At 41.4% G+C, this 25,558-nt stretch overlaps 1 protein-coding gene across 1 annotated transcript in view; it reads left to right on the top strand.

The window, feature by feature from the left end:
* Window positions 1-25,558, top strand: part of COLGALT2 (collagen beta(1-O)galactosyltransferase 2) — a 102,625-nt gene that overhangs the window by 58,337 nt on the left and 18,730 nt on the right. Inside the window, exons 2-6 of the mRNA XM_044267280.1 lie at window positions 585-695; window positions 3,217-3,334; window positions 6,054-6,188; window positions 10,569-10,773; window positions 16,315-16,434. Of these exons, the coding sequence (XP_044123215.1) occupies window positions 585-695; window positions 3,217-3,334; window positions 6,054-6,188; window positions 10,569-10,773; window positions 16,315-16,434 (689 nt within the window). The remainder of the gene's footprint in view (window positions 1-584; window positions 696-3,216; window positions 3,335-6,053; window positions 6,189-10,568; window positions 10,774-16,314; window positions 16,435-25,558) is intronic.

Genomic DNA, 25,558 nt, shown 5'->3' with positions numbered 1-25,558 from the left:
CGTTAATAATCCAAAACACGTAATGATAACTGAGATTTCTGTGTTTTATTTTGGAAACTGTTGCTTTCCCCTGTGTGTGATTAGTGATACCGTAGATTAACTGTAATTAGCAGATTACCATACCACTGATTAGCAGTGGTATGGTGATCTGCAAACAAACTTGAAAAGAAAATGCAACAGAATTATTGCTTAAATTGATGGTACTTGTCACAGAAGTTAAAAGGCAGAGTTTACATCTTGGGTAACTAAAAATTAAGCCAAGTAGGAAAATTTCCAAAAAAGATTTGTTAACTTGCTCTTAATTCATGTTCTGCTTATACAGTTTTAGTACAAACACTTATTGATTCTGCTATTTGCTGAGCCCTGTTTTAAGGACCTAATGACACAAAAATGATTCTAAGCAGTATCTCTCACTTCAGGAATCTGTTGTCTAATTTGAACCATGAGGAACGCCATTTTCATATATATGTTTTTTTCCCCCCTTAGAACTGGCCATTTTCCTTTCAATTAGTCTGGGATCTTTGGGATTTCTCCCCTCTTTCTTTGGATGGCAACTGAGCTATATTGTACTTTCTCTCATGCAGGGCAGCCACAGACCACAATGTGGATAATACAACAGAAATACTCAGGGAGTGGTTGAAAAATGTACAGAGATTCTATCACTATGTGGAGTGGAGGCCTATGCATGAACCAGAGTGAGTAGAAAGACCACCTTTTGGGAACTTTATTCATCCCACTTCCCTTTACCAGTTTTCCAGTCGTTCAAGTGTCTAATCTTCGAGGCCTTTATGACTTATTGGTTATCTCTGTATCTAGTAAGTTACAAGGTCCTGCCATTTCTCCCTTTGACAGATCTTCATATTACTCCCTCAGCCACCACCCAAGTTCAGGTACTCCTTAGTTCACAAATAAATTGCCACAGGATATATTTTAAAATATTGATATTATTTCCTCTTATTTTGTGTATGTCTTGATATTTGCTGGATCATAGTGAAAAGTTTGCATATATATATATATATATATATATATATATATATATAATGTTATTTTACTTATCATATTTTTAATCATCATCCCATAGCAGTAATTTAGGGGTTTCTTCATTATTTTTATGACTGCATAGTATCCTTTATATGGATGTACCATAATGATAATGAGTAGTCAGTCCCCTACTGATGGGCATTTAGGTCACTTTTTCCTTTAACCATAGCAATTTCTTGGTTGTTTCCATCCTCAAGATCCTCCTACATATCATACTGTCAAATCAACTAACCTACAACACTAACGACGTGATTTAATTTCTCTGTTAAAAGGACTCCACAGAACAGAGTTCAAATTCTTCAGACTTACACTTTTTAAAGATTCCATGAACTTAACACCAACAGCGGTGCACCCATATCTCTTGTTTCTTCCCAAAAGGAAACTGCTTTGTCTAGAATGTTCCTTTTATTTTCAACCCCAAGCTGTTACCCATGCACATTTGTTCTCTAGGAAAGCCCTTTCTTTCTGTCTTTGTAACCAGCTCTCATGCCAAACACCATCTACTACAGAAAACTGTTCCTAATCATTCCAGCTACAAAGATCTACCTTTCTCTCAATACTTGTATTGTTTATTTCCTACATCATCTTTTTGACACAGCAATACATGCAACTAACTTTGTTAATTAGCTGTGTAATTTATGTATTTCTTCGAAGTGATTTTTGGGTTCTTTGGCAGAGGTTACAGTATATAAATACTATATATTTTTCCTCAGTGCTATGTTCTTGGCAGGCACTAAATTAATACTTGTTGGATAAGCAAATGAGCAAATGACAACATGAATAAGTGTATTTAAAACCAACTATTGTAAATGTTCCCAAGGCTACTGCAATTCTAGCTTAAGAAATTGTAGAAGTAGAATAAATTGAGTTGCTTGAATTTTTGCCCAGGATAAATCATTTGCTGAAAGCCAAATTTGTATAATAATAATAATAATAAATGCCATTCCAGAACAGACTTTTTTAGTCTCTTTATTTATAATAGTTTTATTATATATGTATACACATATTTTTCAAATCCCAGCATATGGTCCATAGATCAAACAAAATTTACCAATGATATCTGAACACTATAAAATATTTTGAATGCTTTTTTGGAGTTTCTTATAATGGAATTTGGCCTAACTAGAACAGCCAAAAAGACTGTGTAAGTACCTTGCACCCTGGTAATTTTCTCTATTCCCAGATCCTGACTAAATATATTAAATGTCAAGGTCAGTGTAAAAAATATTAGTGAAGGCATTTTGGGGGCAATATATTGAGAAACACAGGACTCCACTGATTTTCAATGAAGCAATAATTGGAAAGACATCTTGGGCCCTGTACAGGACATAGTTTTGTTAATATGATTTATATAATTATGTTTTCATGATTACATAGGTATGTATAGTTGGCATATCGTTTATTTCCTACAGCTAGAGCAGCTAGAACTTGAAACGATGGCTGCTGTGACAGTATCAACACCCACACCAGTTGGAAGCTTTCCGAAGGGTTCTTGAGGGTATGCCAAGCCCACTTACTAACGTGGCCATGTGAGAGTTCTTCCCTGGCTGTTTTGTAGGTGTTGATAGAGATTCCAATGATATTATGCATCTGCTCCATGATCTCACTCTCCTGGGATAAGTCAGTCTGTTCAGCTCTGTGGAGTCCTTTACTGATACTTGATCAAGTAATTTTAACTTTGTTTTTTTTTTCTGGGAAACTCCTCTTTTTATGCTGCAAAATCTTTAAATTTATTTGATGGCAGACTATTTTAAAAAGTGCTTAGGACCATGAGCTTTGGAGTGATGTTTGGTTTTAAATTCTGGCCGTGCCCCTTATGAACTGTGCAGCATTAGGCAAATGACTTGACCACTCAGAGCCAATTTCCTTGTCTGTGAAATGTGCAAGGCACTAATCTTGTAAGGACTCTGTAGGTTCTTCTTAGAAGCCACTGAACTATTTCATGTAAGGATTATTGTGTACAGTAAGCCACAGGTTACTTAATCTCTGCTTCCTTATCTGTAATATGTTGAAGATGATAACAATAATAGTACCTATCTCCTAGGGTTGATGGAAGCTGAAATGAGTGCATATTAACCTTTAGGATAGAGCCTGGAATATATAGGCACTCAATAATTATAAGCTATGATTGTGATTATTACTACTACTATTATTATTATTATTACTATATTTTAGGTCTTATCCTGATGAAATTGGACCAAAGCATTGGCCAGGCTCCCGATTTGCCCATGTGATGAAACTACGGCAGGCAGCCCTTCGAACTGCGAGGGAAAAATGGTCAGACTACATTCTGGTAAAAAAAGATGTTTGATTTCTTGACAACTCTTATCTAGAATATGTCTAAATCAATTGTCTGAAACTTGAGACTATGGGAGCCATTCAAACAACCTTTTGTTAAAGAACCAACTCCTGTGCTTTTTTTTTTTTTTTTAAGTAGGCTCCATGGCCAGTGTGGAGCCCAGCACAGGGCTTGAACTCATGACCCTGAGAACAAGACCTGTCAAGACTTGAGCTGAGATCAAGAGTTGGAGGCTTAATTGACTGAACCACCCAGGAGCCCCTCGTCCACTTTTTAATAAAGACACAGGGGAAAACTTGGGGAACTCCATATTGGGGTACCTGGATTTCATCTCAAAACTCTCTTGACATGCATTTTCAGTGAGAAAGCAAAAAAACTCCTGGATTATTTGATCTCTTTCATGTAATAGGAATAAGAGACTCTAAATCCTTTCAGTTCATAGGGAATGCTCAGGAAGATTCTTTTGTTTTTTAAAGATTTATTCATTTATTTTAGAGAGAGAGTGAGTGAGGGGGCAAAGGGAGAGAATCTTCAAGCAGACTCCCCACTGAGCATGCACCTGACCTGGAGTCCAATCTCAAGACCCATGAGATCATGACCTGAGCCAAAACTAGGAGTCAAAGGTTTAGCTGACTAAGCCACCCATGCACACCCCTCCCCACCTTTTTAAAAGATTTATTAGGGAAGATTCTTAATAACTCTCCAGAAATTTTTTTCAGTTACAGGAAACTAATTCTATAAAAAAAGATTCAAATGAACAGCTCCAAAACTCCATTCCCTTTTATTCCTCAATGATTTGGGGGATGCCATCCCTCTATTTTTAAGAGACAATGGATTGTTGCTTACAGTAAATAGCACGTCCATCAGCATGCTTGTGGCCATTCCCTGACCCCGACTTCTCACACAGGTGATGTTGTGGGCTGAGATGGGCGCTCTGCATCCAGTGGTTTTGGTAGCACAGCTGAGGAACCCAGACCTCAGGGCACCCACTGCATTTATAACAAGCAGTAAGCAAACATGTTTGTTCTCTGGGAAAGATATGTGACTTCGTCTTTCAAAGTTACCAGCTTCACAAACCATCCTGAGAAATGGCCCAGTTCAAGGAGGAGTCAGGGCCCTGCAGCCCTGGAAGGAGAATGGCATCTCTTGTGGGGCTTCTTGGTTGCTCCTCATTATGTTGGGTTCTTGTGGAGGGTTTTTCTCTGTGGAGAGGTTCCATCACTTTTCTTAAAACTTTGGGAGCAGTCGAGAAAAATGCTGGACTTAATGATAAAAATCAGTGTTATCTTCTGTCCTTGTCCTCTAGGAACCTAACTTACTTGGAAAGCAGGACATCTTCCTAGGCAGCAAGTTGTTACAGTCACCATTTCCCTTTTTGACAGGGGCTTTTTTTTCCCCGCAAGCTTCTGGGAATCAAGTTCTTCATCTGTAGCCCCAAAATCCATTTAATTCTTTTGGTGAGCATTTTCCAGTACAATATTACAAATAATATCAAAACAAACACAATATGGTTTTATTAGACTTGTCAATATCTGCTCTCCATCACTAAACTCTGATTCCTAAAAGGAATACTTTAGACCTATGTCCATCCCAGCCCGTAATCACAATAAAAATCAGCCCAATAATTTGTCACATGCATCTGTTCAATACAAATAATTTCACATACATTTTCAAGTTAATGATATTTAACACTAGCACCCATGCCTGGGTGGCTCAGTCGTTAAGCATCTGCCTTTGGCTCAGGTCATGTTCCCAGGGTCCTAGGATCGAGCCCCACATCAGGCTCCCTGCTCAGCAGGAAGCCTGCTACTCCCTCTCCCACTCCCCCTGCCTGTGTTCTGTCTCTTTCTTTCTCTCTCTGTGTCAAAATATAAATAAAATCTTTTTAAAAATGTCATTTAACATTATAAAGCTGTTTAATTGTCATTAAAGCTTACATATGCTGAGTCCCAAGTTTTTGGGTAAACAGATTGAGTATCATAAGAATTTATTATTTATGTGTGTGTGGTAAAATATACATAACACAAAACCTGTCATTTTAATTTCTTAAATGCACAGTTCAGTGAGATTATTTGTTTTATATATTAGAATCTATTGGGATCTATTTATATAATAGAATCTAGGGATAGAAACTATCCCTATATATGAATCAGTGTTAACACTGATTTCTGCTTAGAGAGCAAAAAGTTTCTGCGAAGATAGCTTCTGCTAATAGAGCAAAAAGTTTCATGGGTTGATATTATGTACGTTCAACAAAAATTATACTTGTAACATTAAAATGGCATTGATGGATCTGTTTTGGGCCATTTTGGCGTTCCTATGGACAACCTAAATAAGCCTGGTCATTTGTACCTAGGTTGGGCACCCAATGAGTATTTTTGGATGACCCTTTAAGAGCTCTTGGGATCTATCAGTGGTTATTAACCACAACCAAGGTGTGGGTTGAGTGCTGGTTGAGTGTGAACCCGGTATGGCAACATCAGGTTATTGCTTGGTGCCTTATACAGAGCTAGACATGTGGACATGAGTCTAAAGATACGTTTTGTCCAAATGAATGCCATCCGGCCTCATCAAGATTCAATAAGGAGAACATAAATAACCGGTTCCATTTCTCATGGGCAAGTTTCTGTGATCCTTCAGACGTGCTGGGTTAGTCTTGAACCCAATACTGAAAAGTACTTTTTCACCTGACATTATCCTTTCCTTTTCCTAGTTCATAGATGTGGACAACTTCCTGACTAATCCACAGACCCTCAGTCTGATGATTGCAGAAAACAGAACCATTGTGGCACCCATGCTGGAGTCTCGGGGGCTGTACTCTAATTTCTGGTGTGGAATCACACCTCAGGCAAGTCTTCTGGCTGATGGATTAAGGCTATGGGTTTTAACAAGGAAGCCATTATGTCAACCGTGGCCCCATTGGCCTTTTTGCTCACTTCCTCCCTTGAAACTTGTGTGTCAGGGTATTACAGGAGTAAGCATGTTCAGGAAAAGAGGGAAGTCCATGTCTAATGCATAATCCAGTGAGCTCTTTTGTATTAATGAATTTTGAAGAAAATATTCTAATGAACTAAGGGTAAGTTCATTAGAGGGTGAGGGAACTAAAGGTAAGTTCAATAAAACTTACTGATACTTGTACTTTTTTCCTGTCCAATTCTGAGATTTTTTTTTTCAAAGATTTTTTATTTCTTCATGTAACAGAGAGACCACAAGTAGGCAGAGAGGCAGGCAGAGAGAGAGGGGGAAGCAGACTCCCCGCCGTGCAGAGAGCCCGATGTGGGGCTCGATCCCAGGACCCTGAGACCATGACCTGAGCCGAAGGCAGAGGATCAACCCACTGAGCCACCCAGGCGCCCCCAATTCTGAGATTTTTTTTTAAAAATAGGACCTCTTGGTATTAAAACATAAGAACACTATAGAACAAGTTGGAAATGGAAATAAGTAAAAAAAAAAAAATTTATGTGACCCACACCACCACTCTACATCTTAGATAACAGCATGTTGTTAATAACTATATCATCAAGTGGCTGTAATGCAAATTACTTAATCTTTCTCTGAGTTTGAAATTAGTCAAGTTGTTTGCAACTTCTATCTATTATAATGACCATGATGATTAGTGTACATTTTTCTGTATTTAATATTATGTTCTTAGGATAGTCTCTTACAAGTAGAATTACTGAGTCAAAGACATATTTTGATGACCTTTGATATATGTTGCCAAATTTATCCCCAAAGACGTTTAAGGATCAGAGCTGCTAGGGTAGCTGGTTTTTACAAAATTCAAGTGAAACACAACATTTTTTTACATTTCCATCGTCTCTCTTTTCCGTTGTAAAATCTTCAAAGTCTAGAACTCTGTTACAGTGAATGATTTGAGGTGATTGTATTTTTAATTCTCTAGTTAATAAGTTAGGTAAACTTAAGAGATAAGCCAATCAATGTAGTTTCTATCAATATGGAATAAAGCTGTGCTAAGGGGGAAAAATGCATGTTAACTGTGTTCTGATGCTCAAAGGGTTAAATTTTGAGTCCCTCTTTTATATTTGGTTTGGTTTTGGATGCAGAATGAGTTCAGGGGTGTGCTGATAAATGTTTGACAATTAGCTCTCTGTTGGGGAAAAACCCGGATTGGTCACATTTGCCGGTTTTGATAGGGTCCTACTCCCACCAGGTGAAACAGCTTAAATGTTGTCAAAGTGAGGGGAAGTTAAGTAATTGCGGTGTAGCCGCTTGGTGATAGAATGACAAAGAAAATATGCAAAGGTACCGTCTGTGGTATTTTAGAATGGTCGGAATCAACATGATTTTTTAAAAACAGATTTTAAGCTACCAAAATGTCAACTGGCTTGCAAGATTTCTGAAATTTCTGACAAACAGTAGCTCTAGCCCACTGTGGGACCAGTTATTTCCTGCAGTTCTGAGAGATCGGGAATGCAGGCTCTCCACATCTCTTTTAAGGAGACGTTCAGTTCGTATTTATAAAAGACCTTCAGTTCCTTGGGGAGAGGATGTTTTATTAAGTTCATTTAAATTCATACCCTTCTGGTTAATAATCTTCAGTGTTTCACATGCTAGAATCACTCGAGGGCTGTTTTTAATGAGTCATGCGTTGACACCAGGAAAACGGGCAGATTACCCTCATAACTACAGCCTCTAGGTTTTTATTATCTCCTTATTTGCTTTAATCATTAAAAGCAAACAGGAGAAATGTGCTCACTTATTTTGCACAGTAAAATAGAGAGCAACTTAGGGGCAATTCTAATTTGTTCTATCTTTTTTTTGGCTTTCTACCATCCTTAGTCAGACTTCTGCTAGGGTAGGAACAGAAGCAGCCAATGACTTCATAAGCAAGCCCTGGTTTCCAGAGACCTTAAACACAGCCAAAACAAAATGACCCTGGTGTTGTCTGGCCAAGAACAGGAATTATTTATTACCAAGAACATTCATTTTTTGTCAAAAAAAAAAAAAAGACACATCTGTCACCTCTGCTGTCTGCAGAAGGCGTATTCATTCTCTCTCTCTTTCTTGCTCTCATTTTCTCTGCTTCCTTCTGCTCACACTCAGGATTTTCAGTGACTCATCGTCATGAGTTTTCCAAACTTCTCATTCTGAGAACATTGTTCCTAAGTAGTCTAGAACTTTGTGTTTGACATGTGTTCTTAGGCAGTCCTTCAAAGAACCAGTGTTGCCTTTATCCCTTGGAAGAATGCTCATGAACTGAAGGATGTTAAGCAATCCTTAAGTTGAAGGCTAATAAAACATTGTAGCCAAAATACTATTTCATATAATGAATTACAGTTATCAAAGGATCTTCACAGACCTTATCATGTGTGGTCCATTCTGTAATCCCACGAGACAGACCAATCGGCCCTTAATCCCATTTTTCAGGAGACAAAAGTCAGCTCAGAGTGGTTGAACAGGGACTGAGATCAAATAGCTAAAGGAAGGTTAAGATGATTCTAACACTCGCATCTTTCACATTCTTAATTTGTGATCCTTCTGCATCATCACATGGTCAGTGTTAGGGTGAGCTCAGCCAGAACACCTACGTAGGCCTTGAAGGAAATGTTGCAGAGGTAGAAGAGGCTGCCGTGCCTAATGTGTGGGTGCTGACATCTCAGCAGAAAACGTGACCATAAAATAAGGTGACGATCAATGAACATGGGACAAGTTCTCTGTCCACGGAGTAGTGTGACAGCGTTTAGGGTACTGGCTCACACTCATTCCATAAGCCTCCAACATTCACATCCATGTAACAACTTCTCACATACATCATACATCATCACCTTTTCTGGAACAGAGTTGAGCTTTGACAACTGTCAAGATATAATTGGTGCCACTGGAGTGGAAGCTCCCATGGATGCCATATTTCATGAGGGCTGAGACCGGGCATGCCTGTTCACTGCTAAGTCTCCATCATCTAAACACAGTGCCTGGAATCCAGCAAGCGCCCAGTAGATGTTTCTTGAATAAGCAGTTAAATTTGGGGGGAAACCAAGTTGGGTTTTTCCAAGCCAGTGTGTTCAAAACCACAGAGTGAGGAGGTTCGTTGTCCTGTGTGCTCATCTAGAAAGAACTTTCTAAAGGCGAATCCACAAAAAGAGTGTGGAGCAGGGACAGCTTCACCAGAATATTGAGTAAGTAACTGCACAGAAGGACCCTGTTTCTATGTTTAAGTACTGCATATTTCATTAAAAATATTAGCCAATATGATCTCCCTGATATGAGGAAGTGGTGATGCAACATGGGGGCTTAAGTGGGTAGGAGAAGAATCCATGAAACAAGATGGGATAGGGAGGGAGACAAACCATAAGTGACTCTTAATCTCACGAAACAAACTATAGGTTGCTGGGGGGAGGGGGGTTGGAAGAAGGGGGGTAGGGTTATGGACATTGGGGAGGGTATGTGCTTTTGGGTAAATTGGAAGTGGAGGTGAACCATGAGAGACTATGGACTCTGAAAAACAATCTGAGGGGTTTGAAGTGGCGGGGAGGTGGGAGGTTGGGGTACCAGGTGATGGGTATTATAGAGGGCATGGCTTGCATGGAGCACTGGGTGTGGTGAAAAAAATAATGAATACTGTTTTTCTGAAAATAAATAAATTGGAAAAAAAAATAAAAATATATATATATTAGCCACATAACGTAGTGATTTTAGTATTAGCCAATATTTTTTTTATGCTTTCTGGATGCTAGGCACTATTCTAAGCTATTTTCAGATTTTACCTTACCGCATTTTTACAGGCAAGCCCATGGAGTAGAACGTGCCATTGTTCCTGGTTTACAGATGAGGGAATAGGCACAGCAAAGTTGAGTCACCTGACCGGTACCTCCAGACAATAAGCTGCTGAGATAGAATTTGAACTCGGGCAGCCAAACACCAGAACCTGTGCTTTTAACTGCTCTGCCCCACCACCTCGTAATACCTACCCTTCACATTCAATCATACATCCACATAAAATATACTTTTATGAAGTCATTAAATCCAGAGATAGGCTGAAACCAAAAATATTTCTGGTAACAAGAACCTTGAAGTGTTATTTTCTTTGCAAATAGCATTGCTTGAGCTCTGTTGGAAATTCTTAGGCCCAGATAGAAGAGAGAAATGACTCTACTTGGGGATTTCTCCTTAGCTCTGGTGGGGCTCAGAAGGAAGGAGCCTAGCGGAAGACTGGGAAAGATGAAGGTCTCAGCTCAGAGAACAAAGCCCACCTATTTCTCTTTTCCAGGGCTTCTATAAACGCACCCCAGACTACCTTCAGATCAGAGAATGGAAGAGGATGGGCTGCTTTCCTGTCCCTATGGTTCACTCCACCTTCCTGATTGACCTCAGGAAGGAAGCCTCTGACAAGCTGGTGTTCTATCCCCCGCACCAGGACTATACCTGGACCTTTGATGACATCATTGTCTTTGCCTTCTCCAGCCGGCAAGCAGGTACTGGTTGTGTTCAGTTGTCCTGTCACCATGGAAACACTGCGAATACCCAGCTCCTTTGTTGTGTGCATCTTCATATAAAACGGGCCTATATAAACCTTTCCTTTCAGGTAGTATTAGAGACACTTACTTGCAATTCAGGACCATCTGTTGCTGTCCCTGCAAGCACCAATGACCAAGAGCCAGGGCTGGCCCCTCCTCAGAAATCCACTCTCTCTTTTTTTGAGTGCTGGGGAGACAGTGCTGGTGGCGGCCACCACGAGCAGGTGATTTCTTCTCTGTGATGCTGCTGCGTCATTTTGTTCCCTACAGGAATTTTTAATTATTTAGGAAACTGTGACAGAAGCCCAAAACAACATAGCAAAGACTCCAGACTTTAAAAATAGAAGTTCATTTCTTCTTTAAAAAGTCTGAACTGGCAGAGTGGCTCTGTTCCCCGAAGTTTTCAGAGCCCCTGGCTCCTTCTCTGTTGCTTCTCCATCCTCCAGGAATATCGCCCCTAACTGGAAGACCCAAGACAGGTCATCTTTATGGATGCGTTCTAGCTAGTGAGTGTAAGTTGGAGAGGGAAGGGCACTCTCATTCAAGCACTTGAACGTGTCACTTCCATGCATGTCTCCTTAGCCAGAGCTTAGTCACAGGTCAACACATAACTGGAAGCAGGGCTCAGAATGTGCTTTTGATTCTGTGCAGTCTAGACCCCCCCAGTTCTTTTACTCTAAAGGAGGAGGGGACAGATCTGTGGAGGTGACCAGCAGTTTCTGCCGCAGTCCCCATGGACGGAAAGGCAGAGCCAGAGTCTTTCATGAACCACTGGGAAATGTTTCCAGTGGGGTCGGTAGGCTTTTTGAGGATGACAAGTCAGTAGAAGGGTAAGTCATTTCTTATGCCACCAGGGAGGCTTTCATTCACTATGGCAACTCAGCAGGAAGACACACGACATTCCTCAAGCAAGGCTGTATTCTCAAGATCACTGAGACCTTCGACCTTCCTGAGAGAAGTCAGGTCCCACTATCCATGAGCCAGAAAAGTGCCACTTCACCACCAACAAAAGTGAGCTCAGAAACCAGACAGGTGGTGCATAAACTCATGTGGCCATGTACGTTAGGGGGGGATGGGATCAGGACCCCAGGAAACTGAGGCAGGTTGCTGGCAGGTAAGAATATTAACACCAGCTCAAGCTATAGCGCGCGCATCAGGCCATCTTGAAAGCCGTCGGTATCCCACTCATCAGTTGTAGACTTGGTAGGAATGAGAATGTTTTGTGGAAATGGGGAAAGCTGATTATTTGCTCTTGGCTGCTATAGCCATTTAGACGCTTGGGCCGGGTGTAGGCATTCTTGAACCCTGGGTCAAGTCCAAAGCAGGGTTCTCATCTGGATTAGGAGTTTTTATGAAGGTTCTTGAGTCAAAGTTAATGGAAACTGCCTTTTTAAAACTCCATCGGTGATTTGCTCTGACTTCTCCAGCGTGGGAAGCAGACTTGGGACTGTCTCATTCCCTTGGGTTGTGCCAGTCCCTTTGCTTCCAAGCCTGCAGTAAGGATGTTCCAAGAAAGTGAACTGTTCACAATTACAGTAATGGCCTTTGCCTAACAGAGCCCTCTTTGATAGTGCATAAGGTATTATTGTGACCCAAGCACTCAATTATTAGGATTTTTTTTTTTTTAAATCAAGAACTGGATTTGGGACTGGAGAGTGACAAGGGCTCAGCAGGAATTTTTCAGCTCTGTCCTTTGCTTGGCCTGTTCACTCAAATGTCTTTTTTTTGTGGGTCAGAATCCCATAGGCCTTCCCAAGACATTGGAAACAGGTGGAGAGGCCCAAAGCTATCAAGTGATTCAATAGGGGAGAGAAGAGGTAGAAGAGAAAAGAGAGGGAATCAATACCCTAGGCCTTGCCTTCATGCCTGGCATCGTGTTAGGCTCTGTGTTACTGGGGGAGATAAGGTCTTCACATGTGGAAACATTGGTAGTAGTTGTGAGGCAGGACAAGCTGAGGGTCACACCGGTGGCTTAAACCGTGAATGCATCAGGGGCTAAGCAGGAAAGAATTACTGTCATTTGGGGGAAATGAAATAGCTTTCCTGACAGTCCTGTGGCTCCAAGGTGGCACTTGAACTTCTCTCGAAGTATTTCCAGGAGAGACAAGAATGAGCCCGGGAGCCCTGTATGACCCACGGGAGCTTTGGAGATCCAGAGCAAAAAGCACTCCCCTTCTCCCCTGATGAAAGATGATATTCATTCTCTTATTCTCACTCTGTGAAGCTTCTGAGCTGTGTTTCACCCATTAAAGCTTCATTTGTCAAATGTTTGAAAAGCAATCAACAGCCTGCAGGTACCCAGCAGGACTGTCTAGCCGCAGACCTTGATCCTTAACCTTTCACCTCTAACTCCAGTCATGGCCACCTGCGGTGGATGAGTGGGAGGGGCAATCCAGTGTGCTGGTGCGCTGGGGAGTTCCCGCTCATCTGGCCCCGAAGGGGAGCACAGGGGTCATAGACAAGTCTCTGTGGTTATAAGGAAGCCAAAGTCAGGAGTTCACTTCCCATTGTGGCCAGGGATGTGGGCTTTGTATCGTGGCCACAGGAGCCATCTCTGGCGCCAGCCAGTCAGTCATCTTCTGAATGTCTGCTGTTGAGTCAAAAAAAGCAAGAGATGTGGGTGATGGGCAGGCAGATTTGCCTCCTACAGGCAGTGGTAGTAATCAAAGTACCTCCCAAGTGCGAGAATGGCAACTCAAGAGTTAGTTCTGGTTCTGAGACTTGGCTTCGGAACCCTGGGCAATAAGGTCTCCTTACTTGGCTTTGGCTCTTTAGGGACCAACGTTTCATGCTAATGACTTACTGTGTGACCTCGGACAAGTCATAGCCCTTCCGAATCTGATTTGTCATCAAATCAATTAAAAATAAGCATGTCAATTTGCTGTGTTAAGGTACTATGTGAGCACAAGAAAATGTGGGATATTTTCACAAGTACAGAGCTTTGAGGTATAGTTTCATTTATCATTCTTTTCCGAAGGGACAGAAAATTTTCTCCAGCAGTAGCTCTCACTGAGAGTACCAGATTCCTTCATAGACTTTAACTAATGATCAACACATTTCCTTTTAAAATGTTTATGGTTTTATCAAGTTACCCATGTATGTAGTTGAAAGAGTTCAAAGAGTGTTCCGAGATTTATTATAAAATTAGAAGTCCCCTACACATTACCCCCCTGTACCAACATTCCCCTCTTTTAGAAGACAGACACCTAACTCTAATAGATGGTGGTAGGTGTGTAGTATTATATCCGTGTTTCTTTTTTTTTTTTTTTGAGATTTAATTGTTTCACATTTAATGATATTATCCGTGTTTCTAAATAATGTGCTCATGTTGCTACTTCTCGAGTCTCTGATTTTGCTTGAGGCATTATGGATTTACTGTCCACTATGGAAGGTGAGGAGTTAGCTCTCTATCCTCCCTGTGCCCCCTCAGTGCGAACACATTCTCCCCTGCCCTCTTGATAGAATTATATGGTGATTTAAGATAGATCATGGCCAGTGTTTTTGTTGTTAGAGTTATGTAATGAACACTGGGCGTCATAAGCAACTAATGAATCATTGAGCTCTGCATCAAAAACTAATGATGTACTATATGTTGGCTAATTGAATTTAAATTAAAAAATGTTTTTAATTAAAAAAGAAAAAATAATAGAGTGATGCAAACCTAATTCCAAGCTGAGCCACTTAGAGACTATGTTAATTTTCCTTCCCTGTTTAAATTAAAAATGGCCTTTTTGGGTTTTGCTTAGTTTTATTATTCCTTATACAATCTAAAACTAAGCTCTAATTGTCTAAAACCTCAACCATCTCTCTTAGAATGGTCCGATTTTGCAGATGTTCTTTTTGCATGTTTGTGAAGATGTCTCTCCTGGAGCCTTCCGATGTGCTCGCATCTGAGTGGTACCACACCTACTGACCCCAACCCCAGACACCCTTCCCCTCCCTCCCACAAGGACGCCCCTGTCAGTTATGTCTCAAGTCTTCCTTGTTTTCTGTGATCCACCCTCTCCTCTTTTCCTTCTCTTTACTCCTCCCCCCTTCTCTTTCTCCCGCATCATCCAGTCGCTTTTTGAGAAAGTGCAATAGTAAATAAATACGTATAACCTTGCCTGTGTGAAAATACCTTTCTTGTCCCTCCACATTTGATGGACAGCTTCTCTAGGTCTCCTTTCCCTTTTTACTGAAGCTTTGGAAAGGTGAATGGTAAAATGATTCACCTAATTAGGATCGAGAGGGAACCGAAACATGAAATCACTTTCCTTCCATTTCCTGATCTCATCATAACTTTGCAAGAGGCTACATTTGGGTTTGAAGCTCCTCAGAAGCGTTTGCATGGGCAAATAGCAGAATTAGTGAGTCCACTTGGAGAAGCAAGAGAAGCAACCGTGCATCTTGGACCAGCCCTGATTTGAGCCAGATTCAGTCAAGAGGAGGATAAAGGCCCTTTTCTTTCCCCCGTTCTTCTCTGTTAATGCCATGAGACAGCTTCACCTGGTTTGGCAGGTGAGAGAACTGACTGGAGGAAATTTCATCTGCACAACATAGAGAAGTCACTATGCAGGTAATTCTGTGTCTGGAAAGCAAAGATGATTACAGCAATTAACCAGTCAGAAGCTTGGACCCATGGACCAGAGCTTGGCAGACTCATCATTTGAATTAAGCAATCTTTTCATTAGGCAGGACTGTCAATTGTTGGGTCTCTGTGAGGCCATCTTGATTCCTATATTCCCAGCTGTCTGGTTAAACAGAGGTGCTGGCAGCTCTTGGAGTTAACCATATGGGGTCTGGAGACCCAGGGTTGAATACAAGGGGGCTGGTGATTATTTCTGGTATTGCTACACTGCAGATCCTTAGGACTTGAAATGCAGACTTTTGTCCCTTTATGAATCTGTTACACAAGTTTCACATCTTTGGGTTGACTCCCAATCCATGCCTGCTAAGAGAAGAAATAAAACCATGGAGACACCATGGAGAATTCTAAATTTCCTTTGTTTTTTGTTCTCCATATGCCTAGATTTAGCTTTAATAATCTGTCAGCCTCACAGGATCTTCCTGTTGGCTTTCATATCAAATGTGGATTTTATTCCTCATTTTCTTGTTATTTCCTGTAGGTGGATTACAGTGTTCCATTCTGTTCTCTGGAATGGGAATTCCTTGCCTCCTTTGATCCCTTTATGCCTTTCGTGTTCATTTTCAGATCACGGGTATGCTTTTTCTTCGGAGAGAAAAAAATCAATTTCCTCTGAGCTGAAGAATGGCCCATGGTTTTTATTAGCCCCCAATGCTGTGTTAAGTTTTCTTAATAAAGAGCATTTTTGAGGTCTACAGACAGTGTCTGAAACAACTACTGTTCAGTTTCAGTGCCAAACTTAGCTTCAGCCACAGTCTAAGGATTTTGGGGTCTCTGTGTGTTTGTGTGTGTGTGTTTCCCCTTAGTTGTCTCTAGAGAACTAAGAACTGTGTTTTCTGATTGGTTGCTTTTTTGCTGTCTTGGGTCCTCAGGCATCCAGATGTACGTCTGCAACCGAGAGCACTACGGCTACCTGCCCATCCCCCTAAAGCCTCATCAGACCTTGCAGGAGGACATCGAGAACCTCATCCACGTGCAGATAGAGGCGATGAGTGAGTGACCCCGGAGCCTGGGGGATAACTCTTGTTTCCTTGCCACCGTAACCATACCAGCCCTTCTTCCTCTCACCCAGGACTGAGATCTCACAGCCATCAGGCTGCCTTGGCTGAAACATTCACTTGTTCATTCATTCTTAAAATTCTCCAATATGACATATGAATAGGACAAGGTCTGCCCTCGGCAAGCTTCCGATCCAGGGGGTGAAGCTGGGCACACGGGAAATACATCTCACACAAGGTCATAAGAGCTAGAATGGTGTTTTGTCATGTGGATCCGAAGTCTAAACTTTTACTGCTTTCTTTTTTTTTTTAATTTATTTATTTTCAGAAAAACATTATTCATTATTTTTTTTCACCACACCCAGTGCTCCATGCAAGCTGTGCCCTCTATAATACCCACCACCTGGTACCCCAACCTCCCACCCACCCCCCGCCACTTCAAACCCCTCAGATTGTTTTTCAGAGTCCATAGTATCTCATGGTTCACCTCCCCTTCCAATTTACCCAAATTCCCTTCTCTTCTCTAACGCCCCTTGTCCTTCATGCTATTTGTTATGCTCCACAAATAAGTGAAACCATATGATAATTGACTCTCTCTGCTTGACTTATTTCATTCAGCATAATCTCTTTCTAATTGTATGGCTTTGGAAAAGCAACCTAACCTCCTTAGTTGTGAAATGGAGATAAAGCCTTAGGGCTTGGGAGCAAATTTTCCATGATATATATAAAAAGTCCAATAACAATAATTATGACTTCAACTTAATAATAGCTTATCGTATAACAGATACTAGGCAAGCATTTTTTGTCTGTAGTCTCGTTAATTTTTACAACACTCAATGAAAGGGTTTTCATTATCCCCATTTCACAGATGACAAAATGGAGGTACAGAGAGGGTCAGCAAAATCACTTTGCTAAACAAACAATGAATTGGGACTTGAAACAATCTTGCTACCCGCAAAGCTCATGTCCTTTATCGCTTCTGGGTCTAGCATGATGTCAGAATTGGTAAATGCTCAATTACCGGTTGCTGTACTAATTAGGATGTGGAATGTAGAGTGTGGCTAAAGCAGAAGGTAATGGATAAACTCTGCCTAGGGGAGGATTTTGGAAATGGATTCCCAGAGGACGGGAATCTTTTTCACGTAACATCTGAGAAATTCCATTATTCATCATGGGAGTGTAGGATGTGGGGGGGGGCAGTGGGGATGGTTGGGGAGGCACAGCAGGAAGTGAGGCTGGACAGTGGGCAGGAACCCAGCCAGAAGGACCTCTAATGTATAAGAAGGTGTTTGGACTGCTGGAGTAGGGTGGGGTGGGGATGGCTGGTCTCAGGCCAGGGGTGAAGAGATCATTTTGGACATTACACGGTAAAGTAGGCGATAGGAGGTAAGGATCCGAGCTAGGGTAGGACCAGGGGGAATGGAGAGAAAGGAAGAGATTAAGAGAACCTTGTGATATAAGCTTGAAGGGACTCAGCCACAGTCTATGGCTGAGCAAAAGGGAAGCAGAGAAAAGTTTCTAAGTTCTGACTTGAATGCTTTGGGATCACTGTAGGAGTTTTAAATGGTATAGAGCTTGTAGAATAAAGGAGAAAAACCATGAGTTCATTTTGTTTATGAATATCTATTTCCTGCTTCTCACCTTCAGACAGTAAATGCCTTGTTAATCATATTTGTCTCAAGGTATAGTCCTTTGCCTATCACCTAGTAGGCACCCAGTAATATTTGTTGAATAATTGAATGAGTAAAAGAATGAATGAGTTTAGGTTGAAATGTCCAGTGAGGAGATGGAGAGGTGAATCTACCAAGCCTAAAGACATTGAGTTGAGATTCATCCACAAGATTATGCGACATCCCAGAATTTCAATAAAATAGGAGTGTGAGATGTGGAAGGAAGTTCAAGTAAGAGAAATACTGAGAAGTCCAGTGGATTTTTTTTCAGCTAATGCCCATAATGAGGATGATTTTGAAAAGGCGGAATGAGAATTCAGAGTGTTTGAGAAGTAACTAAGAAGCAAGAAAATAGAGAAGAAACACAGTTTTTTGTTTTTTTAAAGAAACATGGTTGGGACCTGAAGGTAATAAAGACAATAATAATTAAAAGATTCATAAGAGTCCTTTAAATAACAGGCTCTTTTACTGTATTTACATAAGCTTCTGTTTGCAAAACATCGGTCAGCTCAGTGTACCTGGAGCACATCAGTGATGCTGAGCAAAGTGCGTCCATAGCTTATACTCGGAATGAGGAGGGCAGAGCCCCTGCCATCACAACCTTTGCATGCTGGTGTGTACTGTAGCTCGTAAGCCATCCAGTCTCTCCTCATCTCAGTGTCCCTGGGTTTGAAACACTACTATTCTCAACTATATAGAGAATAATAGGGATAATGAACAACAACAAAAAAAAAAATCCAGCCTTCGTGGGGGGAATGAGAATTGAATAGAGAGCTGCTTCATTGGGATGGTATTTCTTGAACCAGCCTTTAGCATTTTTTTGGTGTGAATTTCTTTAATACATACTGTTTCTGCCTGTTGTCTGTGTTCTAGACAAGGGCAGTATCTTACTGCCTTATTTATCCCAATCACCTAGCCAGTGCATGATATACGGTTGGTATTAAACAACCTGTTGCTGAATGGATGACCAAACCACTGAAAGAACGAACAGGAAATGCATGAAAACTGTATTGCAAAGAGCACAGAAATGGATTCCAAAATAATGAATTTCAAACCAAGCTCTGTCTCTTAGGAAGGGAGAATTCACCTCCCAAAGCTTTGGTTATTTTATCTGTAGAGTGAAGATAATAACACTTACTTTGCAGGGTTGGGAGAGGGAAATAAAATAATGGACATCAACTCCATAAAACATTGAAACGTGGTTATTAGGGATCAGTTTGACCTTTGGTTATGGACAGCCCCTTATCACCCCTGTTTCATGGCCATCAGACTTGACTCCAAGTAGATGTCAGCTCAGAGAGGACCAGTGAGATCCTTGCCTTCTCTTGTTTTTCCCCATTGAACTGAGAGCACAGAAGCTAACCCGTATGTAGCAACACACACATTGTCAATAAAGCTTTTAATTATTATAAATTACAAATATGCACATGCTATGTAAGTAGAATTCATCTGAGAAGAATCTGTAATTTATAGCTCTCATTATTGACCTCCCAAACCATACCAACTCTAGTACCAGGCACTTTATATACGGCATTTTATTTAATTCTTATATTTACCTTCTTTAGTTATAATTTTGTTAACATTTCAGATTCTGAATTTTAAAAAGTAGAACATAATTGGAGTAAGAAAAATGATCAGAAAAACAAAACTTTGAGGGTAATAATGCAGAAATATAGACTAGAGGGCACTGTAGGATTAAGAAAAAGATTAATGATGAAATCATATCTGTCAAGTGTCCTCAGGAAAGATGATCCAGATGTTAAAAGCATTTTGCACAGCATCTGGAACCCAAAGGGCATTAAAGAAATGGCTGCTAATAGACTATACCAATTTCAGCATTAGAACAAGAATTATATTTATGTACAAACATTGAATGCCTTCCTATGATCTATGAGTCACTCTATGAAGATACTGGGGATTCAAAACATTTTACAACCATTCTCTGTTTTGGGTGTAGATATTTAACTGAAGACATAGGACAACCATTAAAAGATACCAATAGTGCAGTATAGCGCTTTGTAAGCACATATAAGAGTAGTTGGAATTTGGAATAGGGAGAAATTGCTGTAGGCAGGTGTGTTCTAAGAGTCCACTAAGCCCTGGTGTTTCTCAGACTGGGCTTTGCTAGAAGTTTAAACAGAAGAAGTGGTACAGTGAGGGCACTATAGACAGAGGAAACAGACCGAGGAAAGATACCATCCAAAAAAGCATTTTCACCCTCGAAGAGGGCTGGCTTTGAACAGTAGAAGTAAATACAATTTGAGGGCTGGGGTGACTTAACTGTTGTGGCCCTTGAATTACCCACCTAAGGCAGAATGTTCATTCTGAAAGCAGTAGGAGACAGGGAATATTTTAGAAGAGAGTGTGGCGCTGTAAGTACTGATTAAACACTTAACTATATTCCATGCCTTGTTCAAGATGCTGGAGATAGAGCAGTTAGCAAAATCAGCAGAAATTTCACCATCAATGAATTTGTATAACAACACAGAGACATAGACAATCCATCAGGGGAGCAGCCACATGAATATTTGGGGGAAGAGTGTTCCAAGCAGAAAGAACTATAGGGGTACCTGGGTGGCTCAGTCAGTTAAGCATCTGACTCTTGATCTCAGCTCAGATCTTGATTTCAGGGTCATGAGTTCAAAACCTGCATTGGGCTTGACATTGGCCATGGAGCCTACTTAAAACAAAACAAAACTAAACAACAACAAAAAGCTCCAAACCCCCCCCCCCCCAAAACTATGAAGGCTATTAGGAGAGCTTGTGATGCTCCAAGAACAACAGGCCAGTGTGGTCAGAGTACAGAGGAGTTGAGTAGAAGGAGATGAGGTCATGAAGGAAGAAGTGTCTGGATCAGTCAGAGCCTTGGGACCACAGCTAGGAATTTAGATTTTATTTTAAAAGTAATGGGATAATGTGTTGGGCTGGGGCAGAGAGAGTGGCATAATGTGATATATGCATGTAGAAAAATCACTCAGTTGGTGGTGTGAACATTTAAGTATAGGAGGAGCTGTACCTCTCTCTTGGTGAGAGAAAATGGTGGTTGGGGTGCAAGCTGTGGCAGGGAGGTGATGAGAAGCAGGAGGAGTTAGGATATATTTTGTTGTGGAGCCAACAGGACTTACAGAGACCTGGATGCAGCCAACAAAGGAAAGGAAGGAATCCAGATGACAACCAGGATTTTGTCCTGGCATACCCTTTAGTGAAATGGGAAAAGATGTGGGGAGGGAAGTTTTGGTCATGTAAACTTATGATATTTTTAAAACATCTCAGTGAAAAAGTTAGGAGATACTTGGATATGATTGTGGAGTTCAGGGAAGATACTCCAGCTCAAGACAGACATTTGAAAGTCATTAGCATTAAAAGGACATTTGAAGTCATGGAACAGTGCGAACTTGTTTAGTAAAAGATCATAGAAAGGGAAGAGGGGAGGGAATAGGACAGATCCCTGGGGGAGACAAACAGCCAAAAAGCTGGAAGGAACGATTGAGAAATGTCTCAGGAAGGAGCCAGATGCAGTCGAGAAGGCCAATAGAATGAGGATAGGGAATTTAACATTGGTTCTGTCAAGATAAAGATCTGTGATGGCCTTGATAAAAGCCACTACAGTGCAATGATGGGGACACAGACCCACTGGAGTAAGTCAAAGGAAGGACAATGGGGAGATGAGAAGGTGGAATCTTGTTGAGATGGGGACAGAGAAATAGGATGGTGGCTGAAAGGGAATGAGAGATTAAAGGAGAGGTTGTTTTGTGTTGTGTTCTTTTTAAGATAGATTTTTAGCATATTCATATATGAACAAGAAGGATCCAATATATAAGGAGAACTGGGTGATGTAGAAGGGAAGGAGGCAGTTGTAAGGCTGAAGTCCTTGAGAAAACAAGAGGTGTTGTAATCTAGGATGGAATTGGAGACGTTGTCCAAGGTGGGAACAGAGATGCTTCTTGCACACTAGCAGATGGGAAGGCAGAATGTGTAGGTCCAGATGCAGCTGGGTTTGTGGGCTTGAGGTGGAAGGAAGAGGTAGGTCTACTTTGAGTACTTTCTTTATGAGGCATATAGGTCATCAGCTCAAGAGAGATGCTGGAGGTGTCGGGAGAGAAGACAAGGCATAAAACAGATCACTCGGAGGGTGGGAAAGTAAATTTACTATGGAAGCATAGTTGCATCATTTGGCAGCGTCGAGTGCCAGTGTGACATCTGTGGTTGTAATTTTAAAGTGATTCAGTCAACACAACTGTGTGAATTTTTCTTGCAGTGTTCTTGGGATTGAGTCAGTGGATAATCAAGTTCAAGCAGGCCTGGGATTTTACCAAGCAAGATCCAGGGAAGCAAATCAAGAGTCTTTCTAAAGGCGTTGAGGGTTAGAGTGCCAGCCCAAGAAATCTAGGTTGGACACCGATGGACCTGAGGACATGAAGAGGTGATGGGAACATGGTAGTGGGTCACTGAAAGAATGATTGTTGGTGCAGGAACTAGAATCCCGGTCGTCCGGTGGATCACCACACGGTTGCTGAAGTTTTTAAAAAATGATGGTAGGGACAGGGGGCACCTGGATGGCTCAGTGGGTTAAAGCCTCTGCCCTCGGCTCAGGTCCCGGGTCCTGGGATCGAGCCCCACATCGGGCCCTCTGCTCCACAGAAAGCCTGCTTCCTCCTCTCTCTCTGCCTGCCTCTCTGCCTACTTGTGATCTCTGTCTGTCAAATAAATAAATAAAATCTTAAAAAAAGAGAGAATGATGGTAAGGACAGCAAGACTGTGAGCCCAAGGCTGTCATCATCAGTGGCTGAAGAGGGATGACCAGGGGGCAGAGGGGGCTAATACACACTTCAAGAAACTGGGAGTTTTGAGGGATGAAAGGGAAACAATTTGGGAGGGGAATTGGGGGAGATAAGAAAAATCAGCTTCTACTCTGATGGGTGAAAGGGAAGCAGTGTTCTCCAAAGGAAATCAAGTTTTAGTTAAAATAAAAAGGTGAAGAGACATTCAGAGAAAGTAAGGGACTGAAACGTCAAAGAGTTGATGAACTACAGACTGGAGTTTCAGAGAGCAGAGTGAGGAGCTGGGGTGGGCTGGGAGCTGGGGTGTAGCACCCGCTAAGGCTCGCAGGAAGCACTTTGTCCATTGCTCCACCCATACTCACTCACTTTGTATGTTAGGAGCCATATAGAAAATTTGGGAATGTGCTTCCTGCACAGAAAATTGGAGGCTACTTCTTATAAAGGTGAAAGAAGTCAAAGGGTTATATGAGGCATGTGGGGATTGGTCTTGTGAGTCAGAGCATGAGCTGATGGGAGATCTCAGGTGCCCCTTCTCAGTAACAACATTCTGAAGCCACAGAATATCATGTAAAGATTATTAAGATTATTGGACATGAAGTTGGACGGTCCAGTGATCTTACCAATTACTCACTATTGGATCTTGGCACCAGTTACTCCCTATTTGACCTTGGGCAAGTCCTCATCTGGGTGGGTCTCAATTTCTTCATCTATAAAAGCAACCAAAAGATAAACGAGGATAAATGATGTCATGAATATGAAAGCACTTAACAAATTGCAAAGTGTTGAGTGTGACCGTTGTTGTTGAGAACAGCATCGTGCTTGAAGAAGACTATTTTGACAATAGTGTGCATAATGAGTTAAGACGAGGCAAGACTAAGTGCATGAGAGTTTGAAAATATTAAAATAGCCCAAGCATGGGGACGCTTGGGTGGCTCAGTCGGTTAAGTGTCTGACTCTTGATTTTGGCTCAGGTCATGATCTCAAGGTCGTGAGATCCAGCCTAGCGTTGGGCTCCATGCTGAATGCAGAGCCTACGTAAGATTCTCTCTCCCTCTCCCTCTGTCCATCCCCAGCAGCTCATGCTCTCTCCCTCTCTAAAAGAAGTAAATTAATTAATTAAATTTAAAAAAATAGCCCAATCATGGTAAGTGAGAATCTGAGCTAGGCTGGTTGACTACAGCAATCAAAGAAGTTCAGGACAACTTTAGGTTTATGATTAAATGATTATGATTTAGTTAGGATTTGGTACAAACATGATCTCTCAAGTATTTTGATGGGGGGGGCATGACTGGGCTGGTGCATTGTATGCTGCTGGATGGTGTGTGTCCAGTGTAGACTACAGAAAAAATGGTCACCCAGGAGAAAGACTTGGCTAACTGAGCTGTGAATTCAGCCCACTTGCCAACACAGCTTGATGCCAGTGACTATGAAGGACCAGCTTCGGGAGCAAGCCGATTGGGGGTAAAGGGTTTAGGAGGCAGACTTAGGTTCAAATACCAGCTCTATCAGTGACCTTGGGCAAGTTGTTGAAGCCTTTATTTCCTTATCTGTAAAAATAGGGACTTGTGAAAATTAAATAACTGTGACTATATACGTCAAGAGTGTAGCCCAGAGTTCAGTAGATAAAAAGATCTCTATCATAATGACTGTGATTATTATTCCTAGGTCTTGAAACTATCCAGGAGCCAATGAAGCATATTGTCTCAGTTGGTATGGCACAGTGAGGGGCTATGTCTAGAGAGGGATTCAAATTATGAATGATGGAGTCAGAAATGACCCCAAACCAAAGCTGGGATATACCTTACCTTCATCTCTGATGAGGCAAAGACACATCCCTTCTTCTTGCACAGCTAATTTCTTAGTTCTAACTTTATCATTCCCTGTCTTTCCCCGTGGCTTTGCTCAGTCTTTGGGGACAAAATCCAGACATATTTCTCATATTTTTGCTCAATGGTGGCTTTCAGAAGCCAACCACTTGTGGCTTGTGGGGGACACTTGTCCTGTGATTGCAATGACTGCCCATGTTTGATGGAAGCAAAGTGGCTAAAAGCAGTCTCTTTGGATGAATTGTTAAAGCCACGCAGGCCATGTGAGTGCCAAACAGAGACCAACAGCATGAAAAGGGGAACTCAAAATGTAACCCCCTCCCAACTGCAAGACTCAAGGAGGGAGAGCCAGGAGGCTCCTCCAACAACATTATGAACAAGAAGGAGTTTGTATGCTAAGTTCCTTTCTCTCAGAGTTCCTAACTCTGTCCATGGTGGCTCCTCCAACAATATTTGTTGATTTAAAAAAAGTTAATGAGGAGTGGGGTGGAGCAGAAAGGAACAAAATATTCTGAGCTTCTAATGGAAACAGAAACACAGGCACTGTGTATTCACAAAAATGTGACCATAGGGGTCAAGCTTGAAGGAATAAGATCAGTTCTTGTGTTGGACTGAGGAAACCCGTCTCACTACCTTCTAGAACTTCACATCATTCGATCATAAGGGAAAATGGACATCGTGGTTTCTCTTTAATACCCCAGGGAAGGATATATTAAATAAATAATACTCTTTGGACAGTATCTCAGTCAGAAGGATGAAGAAGTTACGATGGGGTATCAAATAGTGACAAAAATCTCATTGGCTTCCTACAGCAATGGCCTATTTCTTGCAATGCAAAGTC

The sequence above is a fragment of the Neovison vison genome, chromosome 10 (genome assembly GCF_020171115.1).
Source record: "Neovison vison isolate M4711 chromosome 10, ASM_NN_V1, whole genome shotgun sequence".
NCBI lineage: Eukaryota > Metazoa > Chordata > Mammalia > Carnivora > Mustelidae > Neogale > Neogale vison.
Note: the sequence above shows the minus strand (reverse complement) of the source record. Positions and strands in the feature narration are given on the sequence as shown.